Source organism: Trypanosoma brucei, chromosome 4 (genome assembly GCF_000210295.1).
Source record: "Trypanosoma brucei gambiense DAL972 chromosome 4, complete sequence".
NCBI classification, from domain to species: Eukaryota; Euglenozoa; class Kinetoplastea; order Trypanosomatida; family Trypanosomatidae; genus Trypanosoma; species Trypanosoma brucei.
Window position 1 is genome coordinate 866,983 of NC_026737.1, and position 15,752 is coordinate 882,734.

The 15,752-nt window shown below is 49.4% G+C and overlaps 8 protein-coding genes across 8 annotated transcripts; all 8 read right to left on the reverse strand.

The window, feature by feature from the left end:
- Nucleotides 1-303: 303 nt before the first annotated feature.
- TbgDal_IV3530 (hypothetical protein, conserved) lies at nucleotides 304-2,568 on the reverse strand (the record flags this gene model as incomplete). The annotated part of the gene is made up of 1 exon (XM_011774639.1): nucleotides 304-2,568. The coding sequence occupies one exon, from the start codon at nucleotides 2,566-2,568 to the stop codon at nucleotides 304-306; it is 2,265 nt and encodes a 754-aa protein (XP_011772941.1).
- Nucleotides 2,569-3,105: 537 nt separating this feature from the next.
- On the reverse strand, nucleotides 3,106-4,245 carry TbgDal_IV3540 (hypothetical protein, conserved; the record flags this gene model as incomplete). The annotated part of the gene is made up of 1 exon (XM_011774640.1): nucleotides 3,106-4,245. The coding sequence occupies one exon, from the start codon at nucleotides 4,243-4,245 to the stop codon at nucleotides 3,106-3,108; it is 1,140 nt and encodes a 379-aa protein (XP_011772942.1).
- A 528-nt stretch (nucleotides 4,246-4,773) lies between these two features.
- On the reverse strand, nucleotides 4,774-5,802 carry TbgDal_IV3550 (60S ribosomal protein L13a, putative; the record flags this gene model as incomplete). Its single annotated transcript, XM_011774641.1, has 1 exon — nucleotides 4,774-5,802. One exon carries the CDS (start codon nucleotides 5,800-5,802, stop codon nucleotides 4,774-4,776), a length of 1,029 nt encoding a protein of 342 aa, XP_011772943.1.
- A 794-nt stretch (nucleotides 5,803-6,596) lies between these two features.
- Nucleotides 6,597-7,577, reverse strand: TbgDal_IV3560 (serine/threonine protein phosphatase PP1,putative; the record flags this gene model as incomplete). The annotated part of the gene is made up of 1 exon (XM_011774642.1): nucleotides 6,597-7,577. The coding sequence occupies one exon, from the start codon at nucleotides 7,575-7,577 to the stop codon at nucleotides 6,597-6,599; it is 981 nt and encodes a 326-aa protein (XP_011772944.1).
- Nucleotides 7,578-8,129: 552 nt separating this feature from the next.
- TbgDal_IV3570 (translation elongation factor 1-beta, putative) lies at nucleotides 8,130-9,137 on the reverse strand (the record flags this gene model as incomplete). The annotated part of the gene is made up of 1 exon (XM_011774643.1): nucleotides 8,130-9,137. The coding sequence occupies one exon, from the start codon at nucleotides 9,135-9,137 to the stop codon at nucleotides 8,130-8,132; it is 1,008 nt and encodes a 335-aa protein (XP_011772945.1).
- Nucleotides 9,138-9,564: 427 nt separating this feature from the next.
- Nucleotides 9,565-10,194, reverse strand: TbgDal_IV3580 (translation elongation factor 1-beta, putative; the record flags this gene model as incomplete). The annotated part of the gene is made up of 1 exon (XM_011774644.1): nucleotides 9,565-10,194. One exon carries the CDS (start codon nucleotides 10,192-10,194, stop codon nucleotides 9,565-9,567), a length of 630 nt encoding a protein of 209 aa, XP_011772946.1.
- Nucleotides 10,195-12,702: 2,508 nt separating this feature from the next.
- On the reverse strand, nucleotides 12,703-13,587 carry TbgDal_IV3590 (the record flags this gene model as incomplete). The annotated part of the gene is made up of 1 exon (XM_011774645.1): nucleotides 12,703-13,587. One exon carries the CDS (start codon nucleotides 13,585-13,587, stop codon nucleotides 12,703-12,705), a length of 885 nt encoding a protein of 294 aa, XP_011772947.1.
- A 1,035-nt stretch (nucleotides 13,588-14,622) lies between these two features.
- Nucleotides 14,623-15,507, reverse strand: TbgDal_IV3600 (serine/threonine-protein phosphatase PP1,putative; the record flags this gene model as incomplete). The annotated part of the gene is made up of 1 exon (XM_011774646.1): nucleotides 14,623-15,507. One exon carries the CDS (start codon nucleotides 15,505-15,507, stop codon nucleotides 14,623-14,625), a length of 885 nt encoding a protein of 294 aa, XP_011772948.1.
- Nucleotides 15,508-15,752: the final 245 nt, after the last annotated feature.

The following is a 15,752-nucleotide window of genomic DNA, read 5'->3' on the forward strand; positions in this document are numbered from 1 at the left end:
GGTCAAACGACAACTGATAACGAGGCTTGTCTTAAGAACTTACACAACTTCCAAATAGAGCTCAAGAAGAAGAGAAAAGTATTGTGAGTCACGTACAGCAAAGGATCAAAGCAGAGAGAGAGAGAGAGCGAAAAGGAAAGATTGGATAACGGCAACAACAGAAGAAGTGAAACATGTAGAAACATGCATGAAAGCCAACGAGGCAATACCAAAAGTGGCCAGTCAGATGTTTGTGTAGCGCTCGTCCACAGGCCTGTCGAAATCCACATCCAATTCACAGATTGGCGTTACCGTAAACGATAGCTAGGTAACCCAGTTGTTGGTGCGCTGCAGCACTTCGAGGATCTTCTCCATGTAAACGCGAAACTCCTCGGGACGCATATTTCCATCACTTCCGCTGAAACTTTGTCCCTGAATAATCGAATGCCCGCCGTACGATTGGTCCCCGCTCGCAACTACAATACGGTCACCACTGCGCTCCTCGTTAAGGTCTTTGCCATTTTTTGGCCTTCTTTGATGGACGCAGTACGGTTTTTTAACTAAGAAATGAGCCCGTGAGTCCAAGACGGTTGGCTCGGTAGGGGGTGGCTGGAGTGTTGCGAGAAAAGTCTCTCGGGGCTTATGTTCGTAGTCGTAGCGTAAAAGCGCGAGTTGGGTGCGGAGGCCACTAAGTTCGCTTTCCATTGCGTTGTCGCCATAGACACGATAGACTTCATCCAGTATGTACTTCCGCTCCTCGGGGGTAAGGTCGTAGCGACGCCGATCCGCCCATAAGAGCAGCTCATCAAGCCATGATGCTTTGAATGTGTTGCAAGAGCGTGTTGCATACCGATACAGTTCCAGTAGCTTGGGGGACTCAGTGCGCAAGTATATCTTCATCAGCCGGGACACGATGCGGGAACTGAGTGGAATCCCTTTTTCACTGACAGCCCGAGAAACCTCGCCTGCACCACCACCGGGATCTGTAGAATTGTGAGCATGTTGAAGGAGAGCACAGAAATAAACCTCCTCATTAGAATGGGTCAGGAGTAACTCACGACATGGTCGAAGGTATTCCTCTTCAAAGCGAGGAACCTGACATTTCGACAAGGCAAGAAGAGAAGTTTGCAGCAAATATTCATTGCCACGGCGGTCCTCCACGCGGGTGGCGTCGGACAGCGCGTCCTTAGCCTGCACAAAAGCGCCGAGAGCCACATCTGCCGCCCTCATCTCTCCTGCTGCAATAAGTACAATGCTCCATACGCTAATGCTTAGCTTCTCCGCACAGCGTAGCATTGCTCGTGCGGTGAAAACAATCTTTCTGTTATCCTTTGCCGCATGCAATACAGTGAGAAGTTGAAAGAAGAGGTAGTCGGAAACGCCCTCCATTATTTTCTCACATTCACCAACTGCACGGAAATCTTGCCCATCTGCGGCTGTTCCGGATCGCATCGCACGCGAGCGATGCCCCAAAAGAACATCACAGCCCACACTCTCCACACCAAGGCGGGACCCAACTTCATCAAAGTAATGTAACGCCTCGTGGACGTGCTGCCCCGCCCTGCAGGTTGCAATAAGGGTAGCGTAGAACCATTGTTCTTCGGATATTACCCCATGATCAACGCGGGTAGCGCCATTTGCACTTCCGCCGTAGGAGACCTCACCACTACCAGTGTCACTGGTGGTGATACTCAAATTGGAGCCGCCTTCTTCCGTCAAGTTCGTGGTGCCACATCCTCTACGAAGGAAGCCGCGTCGAAGGCAGAAGCGAAAGAAAAGCATTTCCCCCTCGTCTCCGCATGATGCATACTGCACAAACCGCCTAACTGTGTATATGGCATCTTGCACACTGAGCTCCCGGGAGGCCTCGGGGTATAGAACTGCAATGTACTCCTTAAATATGTACGCGGCACCTTGAAGGGCTTGTTTAGCATCAACAGAGCGCGCTTTTTCAAGATGTGCGACAATGCAAACACAGCGCCAGAAGGTGCGGGCCAACGAAAATGAACTCATCACCTCCCACCCAAGCGAGGGTTCGTGCTGGAGGTGCTTCATGCAGTGGGCTCCCAAACGGACCAAATCACTTGTACTTCCGAGGCTGTAGGCACTGTCCACGACGGAATCGGAGACGGCGAAGCTACCCGCCACGCTATTAGCCTCAGCCATAGAGGAAGAGCACACGAGGTTCGCACGACCATAGTAAATTGCAAGACAGAGTTCGTGCAGACCCGCCACGTGTGCCAACTGCCCATACTCACGCACACACTTGTAGCTCACCTCCGCCAACCGTCGGCTAAGAAGTTCAGAAACGTGCGCGTGGACTGCCGCGGTCTGACTTGGGTCAAAATTGGTTCGACTGAAACGATGTAGACGGCGACTGAACTCCTCTGTTGAGAGGAAGGTTAATTCTTTTGCCATGTGTCTGTACGCCTCCGTGCTTGTGTCGACATGAACCATTGTTTTTGCGCCCACACGCGCTGCTAACGGGGTGACTCCAACGCCGCTAACACTCCTGATGGTATTTTTCCCGCTTCCATACTTGAAAACTGGCAGCACACTCGCGACGTGTGTAAAGAACCGACTCCTCATGGTGTATACCTGCAGCCTTCAGAATGGGAGTTTGTGCGTGTTTAACTCAACTCACAGACGCCAAACAAACACTTTCTCTATAGGCATGCTCTGCTCTCATAGTGTGCGATTTAGAGGCCGCCGCGTGAAGAGGAAGTGAAAGGGTGGTAGGAACAAAAACGGAAGGCTGTGAAAGCGTTGGAAAGGGGGGAAAAGACTTACAGATACTAGTCAACACTCATGGAAAAAGAGATAGAGAGGGACATAAGAAAAGCACACAATCGATCAAAACAAACGTGTGCCGCCAGAGAGAATCAACGCCCACCCTGAAAGCTCACATGCTGCGGGTGGGCAACTCAGCATCACATAAAAGAAAAGGGAACCGGAGGATGCAACGGAACTAAACAATATGTCCCTGGCTCAAAGCCTAGTATGCCAGGCATTTGCACCCCCTGCACCACTGTTCCTGCCTTCGACTTCAGCGCTGTCACGCCTACATCTCGACAGCACCGCGCATACTTCCCTTCCTCTCTTCCCGCACCGCTGCCGCGTGAGAGTTCACTTCTGGAGCCCCTTTAGCGCTGCTGATATGTCGGCAAAGTGTAGCTTGATCCTCGGCTTCACGTTGTCCCCTCCCTTTTCCTCCGCAACGGCAACCGGGGTAGCAGGGGCGTGCCTATTAATCAACTCTAGAATGGGTCCGTTATTCCATAGCTGCCATTCTGCTGAATTTGCACTGTTCTTCTTCTTTCCCACCCACTTCCCCCAAGCACTTTCTGGGTCCTCAAGATCACCCTCACATCGCTGCAAGGGCATGGGCGCCTCCGCGTCGGGAAGAGCAAACACGCGCTGATGCAACAAGTTGCATGTTGCCTCGTCGCCATTGCAAAGACCCATTAGAAAGCATATGCAAAGGTCGTACGGTGCGCCGCGGAAAAGACAGGTTTCGCCGTGTAGGCAACTACCCCACACACGGTGGCATGGGTGCTTGCTACTTTCCAGTGATTGCTGCTGTTGTGACGCAGCTGTCATCCCCCTAGCTAGCAGTGCTCCACCAACGTTGCCTGCATTCGAAACGGTGTTCATCGCCGTCGCTGGAAGCTGCTGAATGTGAGTTGGGCGGCTTCCCCCTGGAATAGTCGGCACCGCCACACGGTCGGCCGAAGGCGCCACAGCTTCAGCAGGCCGACTCGCGATGTCCTCCGACATCTCCATAACCCTCGAAGGTGTGTAATTTAACCAGGAAAGGAGGGAGGGAAACGGAACAACACGACTCGGGCGGTACGTGCGTGGCCTAATGATACGCGTGAAACATCGTGTGCAAAGCATCAATTGGTGCACAGCATCGATAGCAAGTGAATCAGATATGATGTTATCGCGACGGCACTTGTTGCAGTAGAAGGAAACTTGCTCTGAAAGTTGCCAGAGTTTCGTATTCGGGGCGGCGCTTGTGTTTGCATCGAGTGGGGTCTTCTTATTGCGTGCGCTAAATGTCCTGAAATTGTTAAATGTTAAACGCCTGGGGCCACCACGGTCACTGCCTGCCACCTGCGACACCACAGCACCAGAACCGCCTGAGGCAGGAGCAATAGCAACAATGGCACCCGCAGAGGTGTCGGAAGGACGAGGTTGATGGTAATTAGCACGCCCGTGTTTATTGTACGGCTCCCCCCTGTTGTAGACACCACGTGACTGCATGACGCACCTTTTTTTTTCCTCAACCGGCTCGTATGGATCGCTGGGAGGCCACGAACCTTTCTCCAACTTTGCCCCACACACCCACACACACACACACGCACGCACGCAGCTTTGCTTTCTTTGCTAACTATCCCCCTTCTCCAATTTTATTTTCCTTAATGTCTAATGCTCAAAACCACCTCCACACAAATGCTGCGCGTCGAAAAATGCGGGGTTAACTTAAGTTCCCCTTAACTCAGGTGGGTAAAGAGGCGAAGACACAACCGGATGGGGTGGGGAAAACAAAAAAGGAGAACTGTTGATGGCGTCGCGGAAATGGCGAGCGGGGGCAACGCAGAAGGCAGCGAAAGCCACAGAAGAGAAGGGGGAGGGCGGCACCATAAAGGCCCACCATATCCATATCCCCGTGCACAAAAAAAGGATGAATATATGCAAAAAGAAATAAAAACAAAAGGTGATCAGTCGAGCCCCTGAGGTACTGCAAACCCTCTCACAGCAGAAGCAGCGGCAGCCGCATCTTCACTCCCATCACGCAAGACCAAACTTCTTGAGAACCTCCACATTCTTCTGCGGCATCTTCTTGAGGGCCTCCTTGCGGGCATTCTTCCAAGCGACGCGAACCTTTTCCATCTTCTTGTGGTGACGCCCGGACTTTTCAATACGGGCTGCCTCAAGTTTCTCCACAACGTCGCTGTACTTCCATCCAACGTGTTTGCACATGTTACCCAACACCGTGAAGCGGCGCTCGTTACGGTAGCAATTGTGACGCTGCGCCTTGGGAATCACCACACGACCGCCGGTACGCACGACGTTGACGGGTACGCCCTCGTAAGCAACGAGCTGGCGGAGCGCGCGCTGGCCTCGCTTTGTGTAACGCGGCAACATGGAGCGAACTGTCCGGATAAACACATCAGAGGGGCTACGGTGGTGAAAGGGTCCAAGTTTCGGGTTTGACAGCTTCCGCTTGCGAAGGAACTGCAGGTACTTGATCTTGTTGCGAATCTCCGACCCAGCGATAGTCAGCTTCTCACAGCGAACCACAGTAATCTTCTTTCCGAGCAGCAGCTGTTTGGCGACGATCGCGGCCGCACGACCCAACACATGGTCCTTCAGGTCAATAACAATAATGTCTGGACGGTGCTTCTTAAAGCCCTTGCGGCTGCTGCGATTCAGGGACCTACGGCTGGGAAGAACCATCGTCCAGGCGTTTGACGGTGCTTTCCCTCCGTTGACTACCAAGAGGTTGCTAGGCAAAACGGAGGGTAAATGCCGAGAAAACGTTGGGATTTTTTTAAAAAAAATCAAGCGAAGAGAACGTTGAAAGAATGTCAATATTTGTGAATGAGCCGGGGTACGGCCACTCAGCAGCGCAAAGTGGTACTGCGGGAGGACCAAAAGCCGGGTAGCTAACCAAACCGCGCCCTTTGAACCAAGTGTAAGAAGTCCCCGAAAATGAAGGGGGAGTCTTACTGAGAGGAGCTTGTGACTGAGTGCAAAAAGGAACAGAATTTGCAAACCCTTCATATTGCCGAGAGGAGCACGCACACATACACGCATTTAAGTATATAAGAGCAGACGACGCATAAACCGGCACAGCACAACCGTCTGCAAATCCGTGCAAAATGTGGCTGCGGTGAACACTATACGAGCAAGTTCACTCAACGTTACACACATAGTCAGGTGAAAGACCACTGAGGATGCTTGTAAGTGCGCACGTGCACGAATACATATACATTTCTGTCCGTGTATTTCTTCGTTTGTTTTTGGACAAAGATGAACAGAGACTAAAAGCAAACAATGCGCCGGTCCAGCAGTACAATCCACACACCGAATTGGGTATCCCATCCGTAAATGAAGAACACACCGTCCTCCCTCAAAGTGATGGTCCCACGCTCAAAAATTCGCAATCGCCGATTCTGCTCCTTCCCCTCCCACTTTAGAACAAAATCAGAAAACACGCAAGTTTGAATTTTCGCAAAAACAAAGTGTTCCCTTCCTTTCGCTCACTATTTCACCTTTCGTTAATATTTATTCACTTCGTCACGCTTAATTCACCACAGGACACGCAAGCGTTACACTCCTGACCTATCGCTGCCCTTCCCGTTGCCCCCCCCCTCTCATCAGACCAGCACCCAAAAACGTACACATAGGCACTCCCTCAGCCACCTCTGCGACTACGGCAAGAGTACCTTCCCCACAGTCATATTCTTCATTCAACACAGCACCAAACAAAACAACAGCTTCCCCCACATTTCCTCGAGCAATTCAGTACCCTTACCCCTCCTTTACTTCCATTAAACATAAACAACTAACACATAGTAATCTATTTGCTCCTACCCGTCACATCGCACTTAATCGTATTGTGGTCTAAATATCTCAAAGCGGCACTTACAGTTTTCGTCCATAATCATCATAGCACCGCTGTTAGTAAACTCACCGCAGTAATTCGAGGCGCTGAAAATGGTTACAAGCTGCCGTCCCGCAAAAAATTGGTAGCCTTTATCAACAACCTGGTGAGCGCGGAGAACAACGTCAATATCAAGCCTTTCACATGTTTCCTTAACGATGTCTTCCCCAAACGTGTAGCTGACACCGCGCTCACTCTCCATCCAACCACTTCCCGTCTCCTCGGGATCAGCCCAGAGCAGATCACACGCAAGTCCGGTGTCAGGAACGATAAGTGGGCGCTCGATCCTCTCAATCTGTCGTAAGTTGCGTAGGTCCGGGCTCAGACCGCCGTGCATGCAGAGTGCAATGTCATCAATGAGCGCAGCAATCGGCAAACAATTGAACACATCAGTGAACTCCTTGAATAGTTTCACTGAAAAACGCCGCTTCACCTCATCAAAGAAACCGTATATCCTGCAGATGCTGTCGGATTCATGATTGCCACGAAGAACACACATGCCGTCAGGGTACAGGATCTTCAATCCCAGAAGCACAACAATCACCTCCGTCCCATGTTTCCCACGATCTACGTAATCGCCTAAAAACAGGTAGTTCGTTGCGGGAGGCATCCCACCGGCACGGAATATCTCTACAAGATCACCAATTTGGCCATGAATGTCTCCACAGACGTTGATCGGAGCCTGCAGTCGAACCAGCATGGGTTGGGCCATGAGGATGGGCCGAACAAGTCGGAGAATGGTGCTTATTATTTGGCCATCCAGCAACTCCTGGGCTGATTGCCAATCTTTCAGGATTGATTCCACTAGACGCTGAATGGTTTCTCTGTCACGATTAGAAGGGTCTGGCCGAGCTCCGTGGGAACACCGCCCAGATTGTGCCTCAGACGAATTGGTACGTCCCCGTTTCCGCACAATAGTCGACATCCACAGCTCACACCAAAGTCTCTCCTCGAACAGTTAGAGTCCAAGTCTAATGTTAAAAAATTTTCACCCAGGGCTGGAAAAAACAGCAAGTCCCACAATAGACGGCACAAGAAAACCTTGTTGAATGTACCTCACACCTTTGCCGAACAGAATGGTCAGTGGGAGAAAAGGCTAGCTGAGTACCTGCTGTTGTGGTCCTTTTTGACGCGGCCTCACCTCACCCTCTGAATGGAGCGCCGTGTCACCCTAGTATACCTGACTAACATGCACGCAAGTTTAATAAATAATTCGACAGAGGGAAAGGAGCGGAATATTCCAAACAGCATAACAGTACATGGGGCAGCACCACGAGGTGGTGTCGAACCTCCACCACCACCCATCCACGACATACACACACATGCACACAGATGCAAACAACTTATCGGATTAGCAGCATTATATAATATGGAGAATAAAACCGAAAAAAAAAAAAATACCATTTCTCCTATTTTCCTCGTATCCCTTAGACCATTTAACTCTTCATCCTATCCCCCTTGCCTCTGGAATGGGCGACTAGATTTTATTCCAGGCCACAATGTCCATTGACTGTACGGCATCTCCGAAAGACATGATCATCTCCTCCAGGTCATCTCCAGACACCTTATCGTCCTCAATGACAACCAACTGTTGCAGCTTCTTAACTCCGAACGCAATGGGTACCAGTTTGTGGTCACCCCACAGTAGACCGTCTCTCTTAATTGCATGGAGTTCCGTGGCAAGCTTTTGCAAATCCACTGTATCATCCCACGGCTTGATGTCAAACAGGATTGATGACTTTGCAATGATAACCTTCTTGGTGCTCTTGGCTGCGGCATCCTTCTTCTTCTTCGCCTCCAGGGCTGCAAGCTCCTCCTCCGTGGTCTCACCGAAGAGATCGATGTCATCGTCGTCGGCCTCAGCAGCCTTCTTTGCTGGGGTGGCAGCGGGAGCAGCAGCGGGGGCAGCAGCGGGGGCAGCGACAGGAGCGGCAACAGGGGGCGTGATCTTCACGGGGGCACCCCAGGCAGTGCGCTCGGCCTCGGTAAAAGAGGCGATATTCTTCACCCAGCGGAATACATTCGTATTGTCTCCACCGAGCAGATCGTTGAATGCCTTTACATCCTCCTCGGAGGGCTTCACGCCACCCAAAAATAGTTTCCCCTTAAGCTTCTCCTCCAGCTTCCCGCTCTTCACATTGACGTCCTTGATCGACATGTCCTTCCCGCTTCGATTACACACAAATGAGCACTTGTTGTGGCATTTCACAATGGAAAAAAAAGCAAAGGGTATGAAAACGGGAGAATACATATGATCGCACATCCGAAAGGCAGAAAGGGGAAAAAAGAAGGAAAGGGAAAGGACCTGAACTCCGGGCAGTACCCGTACGTGCGCACTAGACATTGGAAGGTGCATCGACAGGGAAGGCATCCAACGTACGAAGGACAAGCTTTGTTTGCTCCAATAGCGCCGCAACAGCTGCACGCAACGCCCGCTCCTGCGTGGCACATACCCTAGCAAACACCGTCGATCGCGCACTATCATCAGCCCATAGCTGAACCTCTCTCGATGTGCCAGGGACAGGTGGTTCTACGCGCAATACCTGCAACATGATGGATGCCACCTCAGGGTTCGGAAGGGGGAGCCGCAGCACACACTGCAGCAAATCGTGGTCCCCAGCCTCTGCATCGGGACCCATACGCCTCATCAGCTTGCGAGTCACACTGATGACAAACAGGTAACCAACTACACCTTACGTCACCTCCAGCCCAAAGACACAACAGAGAAGGGAGAAGGTTGGCTGCAGGGAACCACTCATGGCGACTTTCGAGGGGAGTGATACGGTGGGTAACAGGAAGAGGCTCACACCAAAAAGTGGGGCAAAAGGCACCAAAAACATGGGGGCAACCGCAGTTCCCCCCTTCGTATAAACCGCAACCTGGGGCAACCAAGGAAAAGACCCTGCAGATCCTCAGCAAGAGCCAAAATACTGAAAGCGGGCGCGGAGAACAACGTCAATATCAAGCCTTTCACATGTTTCCTTAACGATGTCTTCCCCAAACGTGTAGCTGACACCGCGCTCACTCTCCATCCAACCACTTCCCGTCTCCTCGGGATCAGCCCAGAGCAGATCACACGCAAGTCCGGTGTCAGGAACGATAAGTGGGCGCTCGATCCTCTCAATCTGTCGTAAGTTGCGTAGGTCCGGGCTCAGACCGCCGTGCATGCAGAGTGCAATGTCATCAATGAGCGCAGCAATCGGCAAACAATTGAACACATCAGTGAACTCCTTGAATAGTTTCACTGAAAAACGCCGCTTCACCTCATCAAAGAAACCGTATATCCTGCAGATGCTGTCGGATTCATGATTGCCACGAAGAACACACATGCCGTCAGGGTACAGGATCTTCAATCCCAGAAGCACAACAATCACCTCCGTCCCATGTTTCCCACGATCTACGTAATCGCCTAAAAACAGGTAGTTCGTTGCGGGAGGCATCCCACCGGCACGGAATATCTCTACAAGATCACCAATTTGGCCATGAATGTCTCCACAGACGTTGATCGGAGCCTGCAGTCGAACCAGCATGGGTTGGGCCATGAGGATGGGCCGAACAAGTCGGAGAACGGTGCTGATCGTGAGGTCTCCTCTCTAGGAGGTATGGAAATGCTGTCGCAAACGCACGCGCAGAGGGGACCGAAAAAAAAAAAAAGTGAACTTTGTAAAACTTCACCAATGAAATAATAATTTCGTGTGCTCGCCGTAGAAACGGGCAAACTTTATCCTCTCATACGCGTCATTGCATCATCTTATTACCTTGCATGGTATGTGTGACGGAGCAAGGCTTCGTCGTGCTGTTTCGCCACCAGTGACTTAAAGGAGAATACCAGAGGACGAAAACAAAGAAAAGCACAGGAAATTTAGAGAAAACACGTGCTATCTGCATCAGTTATGAAAAAAACGCTGCTTTCCAGCCAGTTAACACACAAATAATTGTCGCAAAACGCGGACAACCACCAACCTAAATGATTAAGTATAAAAACTTGCGTGCGTGTGCATGCGCATGTATGCGTTAAATATATGACAACAGGGGCATAAACGTATATGATATTTAACATCGACGTGTTACGCGGTGCCATACGAGGAGGAGAACTGTGCGCGTTGAAGACAATATTGAGGAACTCATCGTGCAGAGATGCGAGAAGAAAAAAAAAAAGCAAAACACAAACAACGTAAACTGGGCCCTTTTTGTTCCGTTTTCCACCATCTCGTTATTTCCCTCCATTTCTTCCCGCAAACAAACTGGACACAAATCAAATTGCTGATAGGCAGTCTCGTCAGGTTTGGTGTGCGGTGTGACGCACAAGAAGTAAAAACACAAATATCACTTAACACCGTCTTCCTTTCCCTTTCATACTCCCTCGTCATATCTTCCTCAGGTCCTTCCTTCACATTTTCCTCTCCGCATTGCTTCGTTTCACCTCACCTCGATCACCACTCGCCTCGTCAGCCCCTTTTTTTTGTCGCTTCATGTCTCTCCTACACGCACACACACGCAGACACACGTTGGGCCTGCTCTCCACACCCTTCTTATATATATATATATATATATATGAACTCTTCACTCATTCATACCACTTATTCTCCGTACTCTCAAACTTTTTCGTTCCTTTTCCATTTCGATTACAACTCACCCCCGCCCGTCGCGCACTCGCAACAGAAGTGGGAAGGAAGAAAAGAATCGACCGATGGCAAAAAGCAGAAAAAAAGAGGGCACCCACTGGATGGCGCTGTACAATTAGAGTGAGACAAAAACAAAAACAAGACGAATTATAAAACAGGAATAGCGCTAGAATGAGAAGAATTAAACCTAGAAGAAAAGAACACAAAGATAATAAGAAGAGGGGCAAAGGAGGAGAAGAGAGATTTAAAAGAAGGAAAACAAAAAAAAGGAAAATGAATGGCTGAAGAATTACCGCCATCGCTGCCAGCACTGCCGGTGTCCTTTTTGTGCTGATGGTGGCATTTCTTGCTTCCTTTCTATTACTTCCCTTCCTACCCTTGCCGTTGTGTTTCGGCACGCCATCCATCACACATCCCTCCGCCCCAACTTCTTTTTCCACGGACACCACTCCTTCCCCTCCCCCCGGCAACCCCGCCAAGTCACAAGACTTCACACACTGTTATCTGAATGCCCCACAACTCAGACATATGAGTATGTTGTCGGCACACAGCAGTGGTAACGGAGGGTGTGAGTGAGGAGGTCATGGAGGTGAAGGAAAAATAATTGACCAACTCTACAACGCAACCGTACCCATTATCCCTATACCCACACCGAAAAAAAAAACGAAAAGGAAAAATTGTAGAGAAACAGGAAGAACATCCATCCCACACACCAATAACATTATAATCCGTTTCACCATTATATGCCCTCACTCTCTCACCTATTCTCGCCGTATTTATACTGGCACCATTTGTCCTCTCCCTATTCAACTTTCATTTTCATGCATATCATCCCCCACTCTTCACCGGTGCAGTAAACATCAGGAAGAGGTTAGGGAAAGAAAAGCATTGCTCAGGCGTAACGATATCATAACATGAAAGCAAAAATGGAGAAAACAAGGTGCTACTGCCAATAATGAACATAACAACATATAACTTCACGGAGATACGAAAATGGAAACTTTAAGAAAAAATGATAAAAACAAACGAATGATGATGGTGGAAATCACTGACACCCATATCAGCACTGTTTAAAGCGGAGGAGGGATAAAAAACATGTGACATACCGTAACATGTGCAGACGAGTAAAAGGTAGTATAAAGAAAAGTTATGCCCCCGAAGGCAAACAAGAGGGCAACGAACGAAGTAGAGGTGGCTACCAATGAGCAAAGCTCAGGGCAACAGAAACTTCTGATAACTAAAAAAAATATTTAAATGGCATCACCTCCTGTACAACAAGGCCGCTGCAGAGCGTTTGGCCGATTGCTCTCCTTCCCCATACCCTTGCCCAACAACTCTCCCGCAGTGCATTCAACCATTGCAGACAAACAAAACAACATATCCCATTACTAAATATACACTCACTACGCAACGACTACTTGGCAATCAGCGAGCAGGTATAATGAGAAAGGAACACTGTAACTTCTCGTCAACATTCATAACGGCTGCATCATTGTCAAATTCACCACAATAGTTCGGCGCAGAGAAGATGGTCACCAACTGGCGGTTTGCGAAGAAGCCGTAACCACGCTCCATCACTTGGTGAGCACGCACAACAAGGTCCATATCCACCATATCAAGGAAGTCAGTTACAATGTCTTCCCCAAACAGGTAACTCACACCGCGGTCACTCTCCAGGAAACCCTTTACTTCATCCTCGGGATCTGCCCACAGCAAGTCACAGAGAATACCTTTGTCAGGCACATCCAGCGGGCGTTCTATTTCATTCACAGAGGCCAATGAAGTCATGTCCGGACTCAGCCCACCATGCATGCAGATGATTTTCTCGCTCACAACACAGCATACAGGCATGGTGTTAAATACATCTGTGAATGCTTTAAACAGTTTGATGTTATAACGTCGCTTTACGTCATCGAAGAAACCGTACATTTTGTTTATGCTCGCACATTCATGATTACCGCGAAGGAGAAAGAAATTCTCCGGATACACAATTTTATAACAAAAAAGCAAAGTGATTGTCTCTACGCTGTGTCGGCCACGGTCAACATAGTCACCTAGAAACAGGTAATTTGAATACGGTGGAAATCCACACTTCTCAAATACGCGCAGCAAGTCGTAGTATTGGCCATGGATATCCCCACAAATCCTCACTGGTGGCGTGATCTCTAGAAGCATGGGCTGTGACATGAATACGTCACGAACGGTATTGAGAATTGTCCGTATGTCCTCCTCGCGAATGAGAATTTGCCTTTGCGTTGCACTGCCCTTGGCGCTGAGCATCCGCTCCAGCAGTGTCTGTACTAGGGTCATCCTTACGGGCTGGGTTGTCGGGCTAAACTACGCACGTCGATCGGATGCACACTCACACGAGTGCTACTCCTCCCCCGCCTTGCTTTCGTGTCCCTTAGTTATCGCTCTTGTCTGACGACTTCGATGCTACCTACACACTTGCTAGTAAGCCAGTAACACCTAATTACTAAACGAAAGCAAAGAAAGATGGAAGGAAAGGGAAAAAGTAATTAGAGCGGTGCGGTTTCGCGGTTACAGCAAACATGCCAAGAACCTACGGGGCGTCCCTGCGCAACGGAAGGAACCTCAAACAGGGGAAGCCCAACAGCAACAGCCAGGGTGACGACTTTTACGTATTCACAACATTGTTCCCGCCTAGACAGCTGTGCCACTGAGTGCAATGACGAGAGAGCAAAGCTACAGGGGTGAAAATATAAACATGCATAAAAGGGGGGATAGAATATTAGAATATTTATCTGAAACGGTGGCAGGGTGGACAAATCTCAAACAGCAAACCCAACCCAAATTTCAAGCCACAGTCCATTTCAGGGTGATGGGTGTACATGAACTCTTTAACATGAGATTACGACAATTCCTCAGACAGCGTATTTGTTTCCACTCCTTCATTTTCTCCTCTGAACGCATATGTGGAAATATAAGCCATGACAAAGCACGCTTTTCTTAACGTCAACCCTCATTACCAGAAAACGGAAACACACATGAACATATCTGCAAATGATGGGAGAGTAGATGGGCGGGGGGAACGAATGGTTGAAGGAGCGAATGTATCATCACCGCCGCAAAAAAACAAAAAAAGACAGCGAAAAGTTGCAATTCAACGAGAGCGGGTGTGGAAAAAATGACCCATCCGGGCCTATTGACTGGGAGGTTTAACCTGATAAAGGACCCTACCCATGCTGCCATTAACTTAAACTCACTTCGTATAACAAACGATTTCTTCGCATTTCATCACGTCACACGCACTATCAAGACCATTCCGTGATTCACACATTGTCGCAGATACAAAAACGTCAGTACCCGACTCCCCGGCCCACATTAGCGAGCTGCAATGATAGCAAAAGAACATTGTAACTTCTCGTCAACATTCATGACGGCTGCATCATTGTCAAATTCACCACAATAGTTCGGCGCAGAGAAGATGGTCACCAACTGGCGGTTTGCGAAGAAGCCGTAACCACGCTCCATCACTTGGTGAGCACGCACAACAAGGTCCATATCCACCATATCAAGGAAGTCAGTTACAATGTCTTCCCCAAACAGGTAACTCACACCGCGGTCACTCTCCAGGAAACCCTTTACTTCCTCCTCGGGATCTGCCCACAGCAAGTCACAGAGAATACCTTTGTCAGGCACATCCAGCGGGCGTTCTATTTCATTCACGGCAGCCAACGAAGTCATGTCCGGACTCAGCCCACCATGCATGCAGATGATTTTCTCACCTACAACACAGCATACAGGCATAGTGTTAAATACATCTGTGAATGCTTTAAACAGTTTGATGTTATAACGTCGCTTTACGTCATCGAAGAAACCGTACATTTTGTTTATGCTCGCACATTCATGATTACCGCGAAGGAGAAAGAAATTCTCCGGATACACAATTTTATAACAAAAAAGCAAAGTGATTGTCTCTACGCTGTGTCGGCCACGGTCAACATAGTCACCTAGAAACAGGTAATTTGAATACGGTGGAAATCCACACTTCTCAAATACGCGCAGCAAGTCGTAGTATTGGCCATGGATATCCCCACAAATCCTCACTGGTGGCGTGATATCTAGCACAACCGGCTGTGACATGAATACGTCACGAACGGCATTGAGAATTGTCCGTATGTCCTCCTCGCGAATGAGAATTTGCCTTTGAGCCGTGTTTCCCTTGGCGCTGAGCATCCGCTCCAGCAGTGTCTGTACTAGGGTCATCCTTACGGGCTGGGTTGTCGGGCTAAACTACGCACGTCGATCGGATGCACACTCACACGAGTGCTACTCCTCCCCCGCCTTGCTTTCGTGTCCCTTAGTTATCGCTCTTGTCTGACGACTTCGATGCTACCTACACACTTGCTAGTAAGCCAGTAACACCTAATTACTAAACGAAAGCAAAGAAAGATGGAAGGAAAGGGAAAAAGTAATTAGAGCGGTGCGGTTTCGCGGTTACAGCAAACATG